The sequence below is a fragment of the Convolutriloba macropyga genome, chromosome 14, assembly GCF_964194025.1.
Source record: "Convolutriloba macropyga chromosome 14, txConMacr16.3, whole genome shotgun sequence".
Classification (NCBI taxonomy): Eukaryota; Metazoa; Xenacoelomorpha; order Acoela; family Convolutidae; genus Convolutriloba; species Convolutriloba macropyga.
Window position 1 is genome coordinate 7,628,975 of NC_134481.1, and position 19,122 is coordinate 7,648,096.

Genomic DNA, 19,122 nt, shown 5'->3' on the forward strand with positions numbered 1-19,122 from the left:
AACTTTTTACCCATAGAAGTTCAGACGTTTTCTGAAAAGGGACCGGCACTGTTATCAAAAACAACTTAATTTGGGTGGGGGTTATCGTTCGAATGTGCTAATAAAACATGTTGTTTGTTATTTTGATTTAGATTAAATACATTAGTTTCCTTTGTTTGCGAGTGTTTTGTATGATTGTGTTTTGTGTTCTGAGGCTCTTGTCGAAAGTCACTTCCGTTCGTTTTCGACAAAAGAAGTCATGTCGGTGACATCCTCGGCCCCAATTGTAGGATTACGATCTGTTGCTGTACTGTATGATATCGGCGTAAAATCAGCAAGATAAAAGATAAAAGATAATCAATCGCAAATATAATAATCGGAAAAGGAAGTTTGGGAGGAACTAAAGTATGGGGGACTGAAAAGGGGACAAACAAAAAAGAGCAAAAGAATATCCCAAAAATATATTGGCGCGAAAAAGGGCTCGAAATAATGTAGCGGTGCTTGACTATAGATTGCAAAACTTAGACATTTGAGGTGAAACTTGGCAATGACGAAACTGCTTGCATCAACTTTTAGAGACGACTTGACTTACAATTATATTCCTTTTCTTATTGAAGAATAAAGTATATGTCTGCTCGTGAGAACGAGAACACAAATATATTTCATTGGTTTATTAAGACTTTGCTTAGCTTGATGACTGGTCTTACTTTCTCACCATGTGGAGTTCTCAGTTTCACGGAGCGTACTACACCATCTAAACCGGGGTAAATTTCTATAACTTTTGCAAGAAGCCAGAGACCTAGTGGCGTGAAGTCTTCAAGTAGCCAAACCAAATCATTTACATTGAGGTTTTCAGAAGTTTTGTTCCACTTCGACCTTGTCTGTTGATTAGGGATGTATTCGCGAAGAAATCTGTTCCAAAAGTGCGATGCTAGTTCTTGAGCAGTTTTCCACGACTTGGACACGGAGACTTTTTGCGTTTCTAAAAGACCAGGAGGGTAGTTAACTGACGCTCTTCCGAGTAGAGAATGGTAGGGAATGAGAGGCAGGGGATCGTTGATTTCACTCGGAACATTCGTTTGAGGTCTAGAATTCATATTGGATTCAATTTCACCTACCAGTGTCCACAAAGTATCGCCTGAAAGGGTTCTAGACCCAATTACTTTGTACAGAAATTACTTAAATATCTGCACTAGGCGTTCCAAACTCCCATCGAAGTGCAGAACCGCAGGAGGGTTAAACACCCACTTAATTTGCACCTGCATCAGATGCAAATGACTTGCAAAGTCGTGGCAATCTCTAAGGTTTGCAATACTGGATTGCAAAGAGTTATTTGATCCAACAAAAGATTTTCCACAATCGGAAAAGAACCTTTTTGGTTTTCCTCTACGGCTAATGAAGCGACGGATGCAAATGATTGTTGAATCTGTTGTCAAGTCAACGGCAACTTCCAGATGGACAGCGCGTACTACTAAGCGCGCACTACTACTGAAGAGGAGTATGTATCTAGGCCTGTTTCTACCATGTTCTTTAACTGGAAAGTGTCCTACGAAGTCTAAGCCCGTGGTTTGAAAAACGTGATGGTTTTCTCTTGGTAATCTGAACTCTGGGAGGTCAGCCATTTGGGGGGCAGCTACTTCTTGGATCATACGTCTGCATGGAATACATTGTCTAACTGTTTGTTTGACTACGGCCCTGCACCTAAGAATCCAATAGAGTTCCATTAATAAGCTTCTAGCTTGTTCTGTGCCTCAATGCATGTTTGTCTGTTGAATATGTTTTATCATTAGTCTAACACTCTGATTGTTTCCATCTAGGATCAGCGGGAAGCGCGCAGTTTCTAGTCTCAATGCTTTAGACAATCGTCCTCGAGCACGCAAGTGCTGGTTATGATCGACGAATGGTGATAAGGAGACAATTCTACTGGTTGATGATACTGCAGTATTTTTTCTTAAGTTCGAAATTTCCGATTTAAAATTTTGATGTTGGGCACTTTTTATCAAATAATTGTAAGCTTTTGTATAATGTGCTAGTGACAAAATGGATTTCTTTTTTCTGCATTTATCGGCAAACAAAAAGCAAAGCGCTGCAATTCTAAGTAGACGATTCCAGTTGCTGAAACGCGACACGTCAATTTGGCATTTTAGTTCTTTTATTGGATCTGCCATTATAATTTTAACATGTTGAGCAGAAAGTAAATCTTGTTTCGGCCAAGTGTTTTTATTTTGATACATAAAGGATGGGTCTAATAGCCAACGTGAGTTGACATTCATCTGGTGAACGTTGTAGCCTCCGGTACCATCGTCAGCGGGATTTCTGGTAGACGAAATGTAGAATCAATCTTGGGCAGAGGAAACGTCTAAAATTTTGGCTATAAAGATCTGCTAGCAATAAAGATCCGATGACGAATCTCGAGTGTCCGTAGCCAATACAAAACGGTTGTACTATCAGACTAAAAAAATTGTTTTTGGATTTCAATATTCATCTCATCTTTGACAAATTGAGCTAGTTGAGCACCATATACGTCAGCCTGTAGTTCCAAATTAGGAATCGTCATCCGTTTTTTGGCGCAACTCTTGGTTTACCAATCACAAATGCGACTGAGACGGATTTGTCAATGTAATCAATTCGTAAATAACTGACTGCTGATAATGCTAATTCGGATGCCTCTGTGAACGAGTGTAGTTCAGTCGATGAAATCGGTATCTCGTTTAACAATTTGCGAGGAAGATGTACATCCTGAAAAGACGAAAGTTCCTTTTTCAGATTCTCGAAATCAGAGTTCTCATCGAGCTGTAATGGCTTGTCCCATTTTGGACCGTGGTTCCATGCTGCTTGGAGAACTTTGCGGAATCTTATTGTAAAGAGGGCGATAATTCCTAAGGGATCAAAGATGGAAGCAACAAAGCGAAGTAATTTGCGCTCACTCGTTTTTTGTCGAGTTTGATCTTATGGAACAATTTTCGCTCTATAACAAATGTATCTGCTTCTGGAAACCAGGGCAGACCAAGAACCTTTTGACTTTGTGGTGCGGATGTTTCTGGATTAAATCGGATGTCCAGATTCAGCAGGTCAAGAACTCGTTGACTATTTGATATCCACTTCGTCAGATTGAAGCCAACAGTAGCAAGAACCTTGCGAGTCTCATGGACAATTTTTGTAGCTTCATTTGGGCTCGATACGGCAACATACAAATCATCCATGTAAATATTCCGCTCTATAACCTTTTGAACAATTGGATAAGTTTTTGCATTGTCCTGAGCAGATCTTCTGAGCGCGTAGGATGCTATGCAGGATGAATCTGTTGCACCAATTATATGACTGGTGTATTCATAAGTTTCTATGTGTCCATTGTTCTTCCAGAGGAAGCGTAAGTAGGGTCGGTCTTTAGGGTCAACTTTCACTTGCATGAACATTTGTTCTATGTCTGCGCACAGCGCAATTCGATTCTCACGAAACCTCATAATGACACCGGTTAAGTTGCTGAGTATATGTGGCCCTTTCAGTAAATTAAAGTTGAGTGACTGACCCTGAAAAATGCTGGAGGCATTTGCAACTCTACGAACCTTACCATGTTTATTTTCTTTGGTCACTGGGTGATGAGGCAAAAAGGAGACATTATCTATTAGAGATTCGGATTCTTGAACTTTAACAACGTATCCTTTTTCCAAGTCTGCGTCCAGAGTAGCCTGGTAGTTTTCTTTTAGTAGGGGATTTTTGAAAGATTTTGATCTAATTGATCAAGTTGTTTTAATGCTAGCCACCTGTTGTTGGGAAGAACTGCACCTTGCTTCCAGAGGAGACCTATCTGATAATGACCATCAACGATCTTGGTCGTGGACTCTAAAATTTCAATCGCTCTTTTATGGTTTTCTGACAAAGCTTTTCGGGGCGATGCAATGCCCAAATTTTCCACTTTCATCCAATATTGGACCAATTTGAAAAGAGCGTCGTCCATATTAGGGCAGTTTTGCACCTGAGTATACTGTACAGGTGTAGACTCATTGAAAACTAAATTCGTTTTTCCGGCGCACGTCCAGCCTAATGGAGTTTCAACGCCCCCATGGGGCCATTTTTTGAATCTTTTACAATTTTCTTATAGTGAATCAAATCTATGTTGTCAATGCCTATAATGATTGAGACATTGTTCCGTTCAAGTACAGGAAAATTTATATGACGGAGATGATCATAATTTTTGCACAAAGCGTTTAGTTGAGCTACATTTAATGCGGACATGTTCAAATCTGGTACTGCCATAACAACATTAGGTCTGACAGGCTCGATTGAGCTATCTATTGGCTTTATGTCAAAGCAAACTTTAGAGCAATCAATTTCCTTAGTCGTGTGATAACCACTTATTGGCAATTTACCTGTTTTTTCGAGGTTAAGACCAAGTTCTTTTTGCGGTTGATTTCAGAAGGAGACTTTGACAGCTACCGTTGTCTAGATATGCGTATGTTTTCACAGACTGATTTCCATATACCAGTTGAACTGCCTCAAAAGCTACCTGGCCTGTTCCAACAAATTGCACTGCTTTAACGTTTGAGTTGTTTTTGTTCATAAAACTATCATGCAGGAGTGTGTTATGTCTTTTGCCGCAGCCTTTTGAGCGACACACATTTTTTGAATTGCATTGATCTACATGATGATGTCCAAAACAATTGAAAAAAAGCTTTTGCTTCATTACATGATCTTTCCTTTTCAAGGGACTCAGTGCTTGAAAATGTGCGCATTTGTAGAGGTATTTACAGTTGTCATTGTTCGGACAATTAACGCTTTCTTTCGTCTTAGACTGAAATTGCATCTGTTCCCTGTTACTCAGGAATTGATGCTTTGGATTCGGATAATCATTATTTCTAGTAGAGTGCGACGTTTTCCAAGCCATTTTATGAACACCAATATTTTGAGAAGGTTGGAAGTTGGAGTTGGTTGGTAAATCTCGACATGCTTTTGCATAGTCTAGGAACCAATCAGCAAGCGCGTTTTAAGATGGCTGTGTGATAGTTTTTCCAGGACGTAACGGTTCCATTCGAGTCTGACTGGATTTGGTAATTTTGTTAAAGCTATGTTCATGTTGATGGTGGAGTGAAGATCATGAATAAAACCGAGTTGTTGAAATGTGTCGACAAGCGTTAGAAGAAACGAGGAGTACTGTGTATAACTTTCCGGATTTGATATGTTTGGGTTTCTAAAGTTTGATAATTTGTCAAGAAAAACATTGACAATCCTCTTTGAATTGCCAAAATGTTCTTGCAGTCTGGATAGAGCTGCTGCGTATAAATCATTGTGGCAACCGTAGCAATCAACTAGTGCTTTAGCTTCCCATGTGAGCAGTGGTTGCAAATGGATCATTTTTTCAGCTAACGACGGGGCTAACGATGGGTGATTGGTCGATAGTTGCTTTGAAAATGCTATACCATTTTATCCACTTCATTGGATCACCGTTGAACGTTTCTGCGTGCAGTTTCGGGACAGAATTTTGAAAGCATACTGACATTGAGCTGGCTGAACAATGATTTGAGCTTTCCGGGTTTAGAAGTCCTCGATGATTGAAGTTATTATTTGTTGCGTTTCAGGGAAAATACTCTGAGGAGTGGGCCAATTAAGGATTGGGTGTTAAGCAATGAAGATGGAGCGGCGTTAGAATCAAGTATTAAGCTGCTGGGTGCAGAAAAACTGACATTGTTGTTCACAGCGGGCGCTGATGAACTGACTGCATATTGCTCCCGATTGCTGATATCAAGACCAGGTCGAACTGGGTTAGAAAAATGAAAATTAGAGCTGTCCGGCGGACAATTAGGTCTTTTGGTGGCACCAACACTGAGACTAAAGTCCTCTCCAATATTTGTCTGTGACTTCCCTCTGACGTATTTTTTGAAATTATCGATACACTTTTTAACTTCTATCTTAAGGCGACTATGTTCGCGAGAACAATGGCTCTGTTCTGATGGATCGATCAGAATTATTAATTGAGACACTACTGTTTCAAATTTTCGCTGCTTCTCTTTTATCTCTTCAACTGTTTCCTGTAGTATGTCAACATCTTCTGATTCATCTATTGAGGAGTGTAGGTAGTCCAGGTGAAAATGTATATCGTCCGTTATCATCATTTTGGAGGATTCAGGCATCTTCTGTTCTCGAAGTGTTTCTGATTTTTTTTCAGAGAGGCTCTCTGTTGGAGCACTGGAACATTGGTAAAGTTTTTCCAAGATAGTTGTTTCCCTCTGGTCGCTCTCGGAGTAAGCGGTTGACCGAGTATCTACCATGACTAAAACGTAGACTGTTTTCTTTACCTTGCTGGAGAAAAGTTTTTTGTTTTTGGTTTATGTAACTCCCACCAGATAAGCAACACCAAATTTAACTTTGAATTACCAACTGCTTGACATTTATCTGGTACAAATAGTTTTGAAGGGCTAAATAACAGAGCTATATAGGTGTTTCTACATATACCAGTTACCTACCTGTTAAATGCCTACCTGTTACCTGTTACCTATCTGCTAGAAACTTATACACAGTTAATCTAATTACGGATGGTTAATAATCCAACTAATTAACACTTGCTACCTACCTGCAAACTTATACAAAACTTACCTACCTACAAGTTCCCAAATTTCACCTACCTAATACCTTCTACCTACCTGCTGCGACATATACCTACTTACCTACCTATACCTACTTATACCTACCTATACCTGCTTATACCTACTTATACCTACTTATGCCTACCTATACCTGCTTATACCTACTTATACCTAGTTATACCTACGTTTTAATGACCGGTAGTTCTGTTGCTGGATACTTGCAACCTACCTGTAACAGCTTTTACCAAAAAATCCACACCTATTAGTGAAATGCAGAAAGGTTGAGAGTGTAATCAAGCTGGGGAATTTGAGGTTTGTAAGGTACTCAAAAGTGACGAAAAGCAAAGATAGCGTGAGTGGTTTGGAAGACCGGGGAGTTTAGGACGGATAAAAACCCCAAAATTGGAAAGCAAAGAAAGAGCGGGAGGATGGGAAGGCAACCAACCTGGGGGGGGGGGGTGGTTTGGGGTGGGTAAAACCCCAAAACCAAGAGGCAAAGAAAGCGCGGGGGGTTTGAGAAGGCAACTAACCTGAGGGGATTTGGGGCGGGTAAAACCCCAAAAACCAAAAGCAAAGAAAGCGCAGGGCGTCGGGAAGGCAACCAACCGGGGGGAATTTCGGGCGGCTAAAACCCCAAAAACCAAAAGCAAAGAAAACGCAGGGGATGGAAAGGCAACCAACCGGGGAATTTGGGGCGCATAAAACCCCAAAAACTGAAAGCAAAGAAAGAGCGGGGGTTTGGAAGGCACCCAACCTGGGGAATTTGGGCGGGTAAAACCCCAAAAACCATAAACAGAGCGCGCGGGTAAATAATCAGATAAATTTTTAAGGACTGTCTTTTGATCTTTTGAATCTGCTTTCAGTCTCTTGTGATGTTTTGCGAACCCTCTTGCTGTTACATTTGGACTGTTCTTGTAAAATTTCTAGATGTTTAGATACTGAAACATCAAAAAAGTTCATGGTGCAGATCAATTGTTTTCCATTTTAATCAATTTTTTAGAGCAATACTTATCTTTTTCAGGGGTTGAATTCGTTGCCTGATGTGGCTGGGAGTCAAAATATGTTATCAAAAACAACTTAATTTGGGTGGGGGTTATCGTTCGAATGTGCTAATAAAACATGTTGTTTGTTATTCTGATTTAGATTAAATACATTAGTTTCCTTTGATTGCGAGTGTTTTGTATGATTGTGTTTTGTGTTCTGAGGCTCTTGTCGAAAGTCACTTCCGTTCGTTTTCGACAAAAGAAGTCATATCGGTGACAGGCACTTGTTAGGGGTTGAATATTTTAGTTCTGGGCATATCAGACCCATCATGCCCCAAACGGGACTCTGATTAGGACGTGTCTGATTTTTTGGCTATTGTCGAGCCAAGATCGCTTAATTAGACAACTACAAAAAGTAAGAAACAAAAATTCGAAGCAAAAAATGACCCTGATTTCACCCACTTTTGCTCAAAATTGACTCTGATCAAATTAAAGTGTGCCGTTTGTGTTTTTCATTCAAACACACTCTTAATTATTTCATTTTGAGGGCCGGATCACATATGCAACCGAGGGTCCCATGACAGTCAATTGGGCTCGGTGTCCTAATCTGGGTGGAAAAAGCAAAGAAACTACGAAGTCTGAAAGTTTTTTTTCAGAGCATAAACTCTTCTGTGGAATAGTATCGAAGGGTCCTAAAAAGTGTGGAATGGCTCCAGGCACTTATGTTCACGTGGCTGATCCAGAAGTTCGTTGGTTTATTTTGAGGGATGACAACTTGAAGCCAAAATCTTATGGATCATCGCCAATAACAATGTCGCGTTAGTCCCCCATTGAATTCGAAATTTTTGTTGTTTAAGAATATCTAACAGGTGTTATCAAAAAAAAAAATTATCGTGCATTATCTTATCAGCTCCACGCGATCAAAACTCCGCCCGCGGTATGTTAGTTATTATGTTAAAAGATCTTAATTAGATGATTCATTAGAAGAGGAATAGATATCTTTTAAAAACTTGGAAGTGCAATATCTGATTTTATAAACTCAAGAACTTGTAAATTTTAGTATTAAAGACTTTTGTACTATTTTGTACAGGATCATTTTGTACTATTTAGTACGATTAATACAAGCTAAATATTGTTGAATGTTTGGGGTAAATACATTTAATAGCTGAGTTACTTGTTTCCAACGGCAGTAGTATGAAAAGCTGACAGGAACCTCGGTGGGGGGGGGGGTGGTTTGTCTTGCTGATAACAAAGCAAAAAATTGGACATTTGAAAACTTTTGTCGCTTGTAAAAAAGCAAAAAATACCAAACATTTTGTTTACCCTATTACGAAATCCATTTTAAAAAACTAGGACCATTTACCGACATCCTTTTTGTTCCGACCCACTTGTGGAGGGAGGAACTGAGGAACTATATACTCAAACGGGTTTTTCGTTCAGTCAATTTAGGTCTAAAAATTTGTGAATAATAGACGGTATTCCGTCGTTTTTATTCACATTTTCCGTATTTTTCAACCAAATTTTTATCAGTTTTCTTAAAATTTGTTAAAATTGTTTAAAAAAAGGATATTGGTTTCATTTTTAAGGATAGATGAGGCTTCTCCATTGGTTTCATCTGAGTCTTTTGAATAACATTTTCGCTAAGTTTCTAGAATTTCAGAATTTTCGAACAAAAATGGCTCCAAATACGAATTTTAACAGATTTCGGAAAGACTCCAGTCTTGGAAAAACTCCAAAAAAAAACTAGTTTTCTTTTATTTTCCTATAGGAGTCTTCTTGATTTAAAATTTTGCCAATTTTTAAAAATAGCTCAAAAAGTATTAAAAAAGAATGCATTTAATTTTGGTTTAATGAAACATTTCACTTAATAAAGGATCTTTTGTTGTAAACGAAAGGAAAAGATAATTGTTTTTGTTGCAGGCACAGAAAATCTAGGCGATATTTGCACTGATCTTGGATTCTTACATCAAAAGTTATTCGGATTAAATTGGGGCGCGGTCAGTTTTCAAAATATTCGCATTTTTTATGTTGATTACTGACACTAATGTTTTCAAATCCAAGCCCTTTTAACAAAAGAACCATTTTACAACATAAAGAGGCCAAATGAGAAAAAGTTATGCCTTCAGAGAAAAGCTCCTAGTTATAATGGCTATGACAATATGTTTTTGCAAACTTTAATTGACTTCTTTTGTTTTGCTTTCATTTGTCATTCTTGTTTCAGTCTCATGGTTTCATATTACTCATCAAAGTTTCAATTGAATTCTATGACAGATATACCTGAACCAAAGTAATGCTTTCACTTGTTATTTAATGCTTCTTAGGACTTTGAATATAATTGTTTTGGGAAAAGGTCAGTAAAGTTATCAAGTTTGCCAATTTGTTAAATCTTATTTCAGTCCACAAGTAGCTTAGTCTCAATTTATACAGATTCAAAACGTATTCGAAGTGAATTAATAAAAAAACTCTCTAGTGGTTTTATTTTTAACTAAGAGATTCCAGGCTTTCTTACTACAAAAATCATCAAATTTTTTGAAATTTGCAAATCTGCCTACATTTGAAATTGTAATCTGCTCCCTTTTAAAATTATCACATTAGTGATACTCCAATTGGAAGCTCTTTTATGTTTTGAACGACGTCTTTAGAGCTGTTAATTTCATTTAAATTTCGTTTGTTTTCAATACTGGTGAAAATTTGTGGTCCTTTTTATTGTCTTTTTCACGAAGAGCATGTTCAAAGAAGATCCATTTCGAAACAGAAGGGACCCAAGCAAAAAATTCAAATACTGTTTGTAAGTTTGAAGTTTTTTGGTTTTAATTTTTTTATAGTTTTAATGGCTTCAATACTGTGGTTTCGGTTGATTGTTTGTGAAATTTTGAGTTCTGTCAGTAAGGTTTGTTTTTTTGTGACTTATGATTCAGTCTCACTATAACAAGCACCACGTTCTTCCAGAGCACTTGCCAATTAATCTGTTTTGCTTTAATTTGAAGGCCTGTAGTTTGTTTAAATCTTTGAAACTTTTTGTTTTAAAAAATCAATCGCTTTTGAGCTTTCTCAATTTCATCTTATCTCTACTTATTTGTTTTGTCCAGTCTGGACTACTCCAGTCCGGCCTCTCAATTTCGATGACCGGTCCAATCCACGTTTTATTGAACCAGGATCTAATCTTCATAACAGTTTTTTCAACTAATTGCTTCTTGGATTTGGCAGTAAAATTTTAATTTTTGTGTTCCTCTTGTTCCTTTCCTCGCTACATCATCACACCAACTGGTTGAAAATTGAGTTTCGAAAAATGTGCAATTGAAAACATTTAGTGTTATCCATTAAGAGTTTTTTGGTTTTAACCGTATTCCATTTTTGTTTTTGCCGTTCTTTTTGTGGTCGTCTGATAGATAACGGATAATGACAGGTCATCTCATCAGCTTCCCCGCTGGTATAAACTAACGCTCTTAATGAACTTTGTTGATACGTATTGATTTCAATTGATGTGAAACTGTTTATTTCGAAAAGAGGAAAGTATATTTTAAATTTACCTTTTTTGCTTTTCTTTGTTAATCTATTACTGAGTCTGATTAATGACAGGCATCATAGCTTGTCTTATGAAGTAGAGGTTGTTTTGTTTAGTACAGTTTTTACATAAATCCATTTTCTTTTGTTAATATTGTTAATTATATACATCGAGTTTTGTTTAATTATTGTGTTCTATTGTTTGATTTATATTTTTGTCTTGTCAAGTACTCTCATAAATGAAAAATAGCATGGTCCGTCTAAGCCAGCACTAATTTTTCACTTAGTTTATTGTTGAATTAATGTAAATTTTTGGAAAACTATCTATCTCTTCGTCATTTGGAAGACATTTAAATAAAAACGTGAATGAGTGCGGTCGGAATATTATGTGCTAACGCGCATTACCGATCCTCCTTGCTGTTGATAATTTTTAACATTCTCTGATAACATCTCTTAAATATTTTGTATTGTTCCATATTCACACAGGGCGCGTTTTTGGTTTCGTTTAAAAGAAAATATTTTAGCTGACAAGCTGTAAGCAGCGCAAAACAATATTGAGTTTTCCGTTTTTGTTTTGTCGTCTATCTGTTTAGTTTTTCATTTTCACGCCACAAACTTAAAGAACTTTTTAATAAATTTCTTCCTGCCACTTTTTCTTTGATTTCTTGCAATTTCAAAGTGCTTAACTTCATTTCCTAAACAATTTGACGGTAAGCCTTTAGTTGAACTGTGCGATAACCAAGTTTTTTATCATGACTGACTTACTTAATGCCCTAAACGACTTTACCATGAACAAGGCGGCTCAGCAATGTGAGATGGCACCTAAGGTTCCGACCCCGCCAATCGACAATTTTGACATAATTGTCTACCAAATAAGGAACAGATAGAGAACCCAAAAATTATTTTTTGGGAATACCAAAAAACCCGAAAAAGCCCAATTATTTTTCAAAAAAATTGTGTAAAAACGATAAGATAGCGTCCAAAGCAAATAACTCAGTGGAGTAAAAATTGAAGCATTAAATTGCTGTGATATGCCAATATTAAAAAAGCGAGTCAAGATGAACAGCAAAATCAAACAACAACAACAACAACAACAACAACAACAACAACAACAACAACAACAACAACAACAACAACAACAACAACAACAACAACAACAACAACAACAACAACAACAACAACAACAACAACAACAACAACAACAACAACAACAACAACAACAACAACAACAACAACAACAACAACAACAACAACAACAACAACAACAACAACAACAACAACAACAACAACAACAACAACAACAACAACAACAACAACAACAACAACAACAACAACAACAACAACAACAACAACAACAACAACAACAGAAACAAACATTAATTACATCAAAAACTTTTTGTCCGTTTTAAAAAACAAAAATTATTAGCAAAGTCAACATACCGTCGGATGAACCTTAAACTAAACAAAATAACTTATAAATCACCAGAAAAGATATGGACCAGTCCATAAAAAGGTTTGGTAACAATTAGACAAAAAAGAACAAAAAAAGGTACAGTTAAAGAATTCGCTTAATTTTTTAAAAACAATTAATTTCAAAGTAATTAAACCATTAGATATCAAATAAAATATCACAAAGGTTTACGATTGCCAACGCTTCTATAGAAGGGCATTAGGACCTCTCCTTATTCATTTCAAGCGGCTAAAAAGAACAACAAAAAACAAAAATTCAATTGAAACTTGCCAGAAAACGTTGTCAAAACCGTCAAGCCATATTTCGGCCCTCAAAATATATTCGTTTGCGCCTTCTTCAAACACAAATAAAGTAGTATTTGGCCATTTTTAGTGGACTAGGTAACAAGTAGACAAAAAAGAGAACAGGGCAAAAGTATGTAATAATTTTGATTTTTTTTTCGAAACAAAATTATATCCAGTCATGAAAAACATTAATTACAAAAAGAAGTATTTAATTATAGTCGTTTATTCATCCAAAGGAATTCTTTCAGAACTGCAATTATCCAAAAAAATCTTGCGTCTACAAAAAGAACGTCAAACATGACAAAAATCAAATTAATTTACTATTTTTGAGAAAAACCGGTGTCGAAGTCAGTAAGGTCATAACGCATTCTTTAAAAACGATTTTGGGACTCAATTCTTTTTGACACCTTCCCATGACACCCATAATATCATATTTAACTTTTAATTAACGACATTAGGTAACAAAAAGAAAAATAAGAAGAACAAACTTGCGAAGTTAAAAAGTTTTTTTTAGTTTTGGAAAACGATTGTTTTCAAAGTCATGAAAGCCATCAGCTATCTACTAATATCAGAAAATAGGCTCATCTATTCTTCAATGAAAAGCCAGTGAAACCTATAACTATACAGGAAATTTATTACAACTGAATTGACAAAGTAAAAATGACAGCTAAAGACAAAATTAAAAAATTCAGCTAATTTCTTGAAGAAAGAAGCGTCGAGGCCGTTAAAACGATAATCTATATCTTTAAGGATTTTTACATGTTCAGATGTGTTTCATTCTGAACGCCAATAATGTGATATGGGAACTGTCAGTTATGTGATAATGTGACTAGAAAACGTGAAAAACAAAAAAAATCTGAAATCTAGTTTTATCAAAGCCAGAAAACAATAACTTCAGGCTTAAAAACGTAATGGAGACTAAATTTCAAATCAGCAGAATGAAGAAGCATTCTTTCTTTTCTTCTTCTCTGACACTAAGCTGCAAGTTGACCAAATTAAAAAAAAAATGGAGGAAAAATTCATTAAGCCATTATTTATTTAAAAATCAATTATTTTTAAAAGTCGAAACGATCATAAGCTTTCAACTAAAAAACTAAATGCATTAGATTTGGAGCTGCTTAGATAGCCAATTGGACCTGTCAATACTGAGCTTTCATTTGATAAGTTCTGTTCTTTATTATTAAAAATAGGTATTTTTTCAAGAAAAAAACCGACTGATTGCAATCAGAATTCTTTTTGGATTGTAACAGTCCGCTATGGGCTTAAAACTAGCCCTGCTAATGCTTATTGTCTGTTAGGAACTATTGATTTTGCAAATATTGTAGATATAGATAATTTGTTAGTTGAAAACAAAAAAAAAATCTGCATTTTTGATAACAAAAGAGTAAAGCTAGCAAAAAACGACAAAGTTTTAATTACAGAGCACTCTCAGCGGAAGTTGAAGTAGGAATAGCCCCCTTCTGAGTCTACAAAGATTGTATTAGTGTTGTTTGGGGGTGTTGTTCCGACAAATTTAATCAAAGTGGACTAAAGTAGCTTATTTCGTGCTGTTTTTGATGAAAAAGGCTGAATTTTGAAATATTTATCCAGAGTTTTTCCAGAGTTTATCCAAAACAATTAAATCAGAATAATCAACAAGGCTTGTTTGTCTTTAAAAATAAAATCAACATTATAAAATCATCGACACAATAACTACCTGAAGAAATTAAAAATTTCAAAAAATCTTTTTTATTCCATATTCTACGCTGGACAAGCTTTCTAGTGATACCAGTCTCAACTCTCTACGATGAATATATTGATCGGCGAAAATTGACTAAACAAAAAAACCCAGTTGAGTATATAGTTCCTCCCCCCTCAAGAGGGGTCGGAACAAAAATACAGCATAGCGACCAGAAAACAATTTTGTTTTTTTAGAACTATTTTTGTCGTTTGCATTATCTACAAATACCACAAAAGATAAATTCTTTTGATGCTCTTTTTGCTTGAAGATTATTTGGCACGTCAAGAGGTCAAAAATTGATTAATGATAGATAGAACGAAAGACATCGAGATGTACTACTCAAAAATCCAGCACAAAATGATGTTATTGGTCAAAAAATTTTGACCAAAAGCTCAACGTGTATTACAGTTGATTAATCAAATACGCAAATTTTTCGTTTCACTTTTCAATTGTTCTCAAACGCAGTACCTAGTCATGATAATTCCCTAGTTATACTTAACTGTTTTTGCCAGATTGAAATTTTTTTTGGCTTTTTTGAAATTTAGTCCTCAAAAACACGATAAAAAGGCAACTCCCGAGGGCATTAAGTTCTCTTAGAGCCTCGCGGCTTACTAATCTAAGTAAACGGCTTTTTAGTCTCTCAAATGGTCACTTCTTTCGGTTGTTTCGCTTCTTGTGTGTATTGATTTGATCTCATATTTACAGTTTTAATCAGCAGAACTGAAGATGCGTACCTACCAGCAGTTATCCAAAACAATTAAATCAGAATAATCAACAAGGCTTGTTTGTCTTTAAAAATAAAATCAACGACACTAATCAACGACAATAAAATCATTAAAACTATCCCCCTTCTGAGTCTACAAAGATTGTATTAGTGTTGTTTGGGGGTGTAGTGCCGACAAATTTAATCAAAGTGCACTTAAGTAGCTTATTTCGTGCTGTTTTTGATGAAAAAGGCTGAATTTTGAAATATTTATCCAGAGTTTTTCCAGAGTTTATCCAAAACAATTAAATCAGAATAATCAACAAGGCTTGTTTGTCTTTAAAAATAAAATCAACGACACTATAAAATCAACGACACTATAAAATCAACGACACTATAAAATCAACGACACTATAAAATCAACGACACTATAAAATCAACGACACAACAACTACCTGTAGAAATAAAAAATTTCAAAAAATCTTTTTAATTCCATATTCTACGCTGGACGACCTCTCTAGTGATACCAGTCTCAACTCTCTACGATGAATATATCGATCGGCGAAAATTGACTAAACAAGAAAAACTTAGTTGAGTATATAGTTCCTCCCCCCTCAAGAGGGGTCGGAACAATAATACAGCATAGCAACCAGAAAACAATTTAGTTCTTTTTAGAACTATTTTGTCGTTTGCATTATCTACAAATACCACAAAAGATAAATTCTTTTGATGTTCTTTTTGCTTGAAGATTATTTGGCACGTCAAGAGGTCAAAAATTGATTAGCGATAGATAGAACGAAAGACATCGAGATGTACTACTCAAAAAACCAGCACAAAATGATTGTTGTTGGTCAAAAAATTTGACCAAAAGCTCAACGTGTAGTGTATTACAGTTGATTAATCAAATACGCAAATTTTTCGTTTCACTTTTCAATTGTTCTCAAACGCAGTTCCTAGTCATGATAATTCCCTAGGTATACTTAACTTTTTTTGCTGGACCGAAATTTTTTCTGGCTTTTTTGAAATTTAGTCCTCGAAAACAGGATAAAAGGCAACTCCCGAGGGCATTAAGTTCTCCTAGAGCCTCGCGGCTTACTAATCTAAGTAAACGGCTTTTTGGTCTCTCAAATCGCCACTTCTTTCGGATGTTTCACTTCTTGTGTGTATTGATTTGAGCTCATATTTACAGTTTTAATCAACAGAACTGAAGATGCGTACGTACCAGCAATTATTACATCATAAGTCTGTCATTATTGTTTCCAACCCAGTGTAAATCTTATTAGAAATCTAAGATAAGTCAAAGATAATCATTTGGCACCGCGTAATAATCCGTTTCAAAAAATCAATTTTCAAAAAAGCACTTTGACCCGTTTGATTTCTACAAAACAAGGTTGCATTGTTTAAAAAAAATGAATAAAACCGTGCTGAAAATAAGAAAGCATCAACCGTCTAACGTCGGATAAATTGTTCTCCAACGACAGGTGTGGGTGGCAAGTTAAATCAGAGGGGGTCTGGCATATATAAATTTGCATGGTGATCTTCTAGCTTAAAATGAGATCTGCGAGGAACATGCTTAGTTTCGGAATGAGATCACACACAAATTGAGAAGACAAGCACGAAAAAGTCACTCGAGAGCGAAAGCTAAAATCAAACTTTTGCTTGAAAAAGACACACGTTTGCAATGATTGCTTCACTTTCCATTCAAGAGCAGTTAAACAGAAACCGAGAGTTAAAACATTAGCAATCTTTTCACTTCAAAAACTTGCCTAATAGCTTCAAAATAAGTGTCATACTTTTTCAGCGATTTTTAGGAAATAGCACCTAAAAAGACGACGCTAAACGCCTATCCTGAAGCTTTAAAACTGGAAAAGTAAAACCCGTTCTTGAAGATTTTAAGACCTAATACAAATATTTTAAGACCTAATACACTTTCGAGAGCCGTTTCTAATAAATTAAACTGAAAAGAAAAATTTTTGAAAACAAATTACAAAAAACTATTCGAAAAGCTCAAAAAACAGCAAATCGTGACAGGATTAGAAAACTATTGAAAGCTTAGAAACTATTAGAAAAATCAAACAAAAACTGGTAAACAAGATGAAATCAACTAGAAAAAACAGTAATTTTATTTCTGAACACTCAACACGTAAATACATAAACCTTGAAATGTCCGAAAATCCCCAAAACGCCAAATTTGAAAAATCTTGAAAGTCGGTATTGAAAACTACTCCAGGCCCGTTCCCGTCAATTGTATAGGCCAAATAGTTTTATTGGCCAAGAGTATAAATAAAAACAGCGAATAAACTCCAAGCTCGCCAAAAATATCCCGAAATCCAAAAAATGGAAATTCTATATGTACATTGCGCAAGACAATTTACAAATGAACATGCACGCATTTCCATATCTTCAAGGTGTTATGAACAAACTTATGAGAGCTTTTTTGTTGAGTTCACCGCTGCTGAAAAAGGAAAACCATGCGCCTTTTTTAATGACTTCATTTTTTTAAGAATAAGCAAATTTCCTGTAATACTTTCTCGACAGTATCTTGTTCAGGCCTTTGTCATCTAATCAAATTTTCTAACCTTAAACGGAAGAAAGTCTCAAAAAAACCAATATTTTAATGCAATATGTCATAGATTACTCCCACTCTTGATACTTTTGATCATTTACTCACAATTCATGTAAATTTCAATTTGAATCTTCAATTTCAGATTGGTTGCTGGCATTTATAATCGTCAAGGCGTCCATCAACTTATTGTGAGGCTCTTCAAACACGGATATTGGCTTACTGCGTGAGTTCAGAAGTTACATAGCAAGGACTATGATATTGAAGCACATTGTTGCTTTTAGAACCTTATAAATTTGATTTGAATTACAATTTTAAACTGACAAAGCTGCTTCTTTTCATTGTCGGTGAGGTCACAACACATGCTGCGCTACAAATAGTATCGATGAACCTGACTTACAATTAAAAAATGCGCCCAAACAATAAATTCTCCAAAAAGCTATATAAAGACTAGCCATAGCTTTGCAACAATCGGCATTTTCCGATAACATTTTCTGCTATACTAAAAAGTTGGTAATCAGTTTAAATTTCAGCTACTCAAGTTGAAATCTATATAAGCAATATCTCCCGACCGTAAAAGTGCAGAATTATGCTTTGACATAGGCGTTTGTAAATTAGAAACAGCAATTGACTTCAAGTTCTGGTCGAAGGCTTCCAAAGTTCCAGTTGCAGTTGTTTGTTCCTTGCAAGAGAATTGGATATTGCAGTGGGTTGATAGTACTGAATAGGACATTAAGTTGACAAAATGATTGCGCATTTCAAATTTTGCATTTTGAAGCTGCTCAGAATTCATTTCCAACCTCGAAAGACAACCAAAATATAATCGAATAACGCAATTTTGACACGAAGTAAGCAGTTATGCATAGATAGAACCAGCCGACATTAAAAATTACAATTTAATTCCATTGATTTTACCCGCATTCTTTCAGTTTATTCTGTCCATTAATGTGCCAGTAACAACAACTGCACGACCTGTAAGCCTTTGAACCGGAACACTTTGAATTTTTAAGGAAGAAACTAACTCCCACAGTCAAAAGAACAATATTCGGGCTTTCAACAGCAAAGTTAAAAACTAGAAACGTCTAATTTTTGCTCCTGTCAAACATCTCCAAATTTATGCTATGCAGGGGAGGGATGACTCTTTCAAAGAAATGGAAATGAACATAGGATATTCAATTCACTAATTGATGATAATTAAATTCAATCAAAGATAAAGTTTTCAAACAAAATGATTCGTAATTGAAAGTAGTTTTGAATGGTCATCCTTTAGCTTTCTGATTGATGTTGGCACGGGCACTGAAACAAATAAATTAATAATAAGATAACTTCTAATC

At 35.7% G+C, this 19,122-nt stretch overlaps 1 protein-coding gene across 2 annotated transcripts in view; it reads left to right on the forward strand.

The window, feature by feature from the left end:
* The window catches only part of LOC142353125 (hypodermin-A-like), a 30,525-nt gene extending 12,406 nt beyond the window's left edge, over positions 1-18,119 (forward strand). Inside the window, exons 7-8 of one of the 2 annotated variants that reach the window (XM_075405334.1) lie at positions 8,200-8,361; positions 17,934-18,119. In XM_075405334.1, coding sequence (XP_075261449.1) covers positions 8,200-8,361; positions 17,934-17,983 — 212 coding nt within the window. In that variant the 3' untranslated portion in view covers positions 17,984-18,119. Of the gene's footprint in view, positions 1-8,090; positions 8,362-17,933 lie in introns of those variants that run through there. The other variant, XM_075405335.1, reaches the window with a different exon arrangement.
* The last annotated feature ends 1,003 nt before the right edge of the window (positions 18,120-19,122 follow it).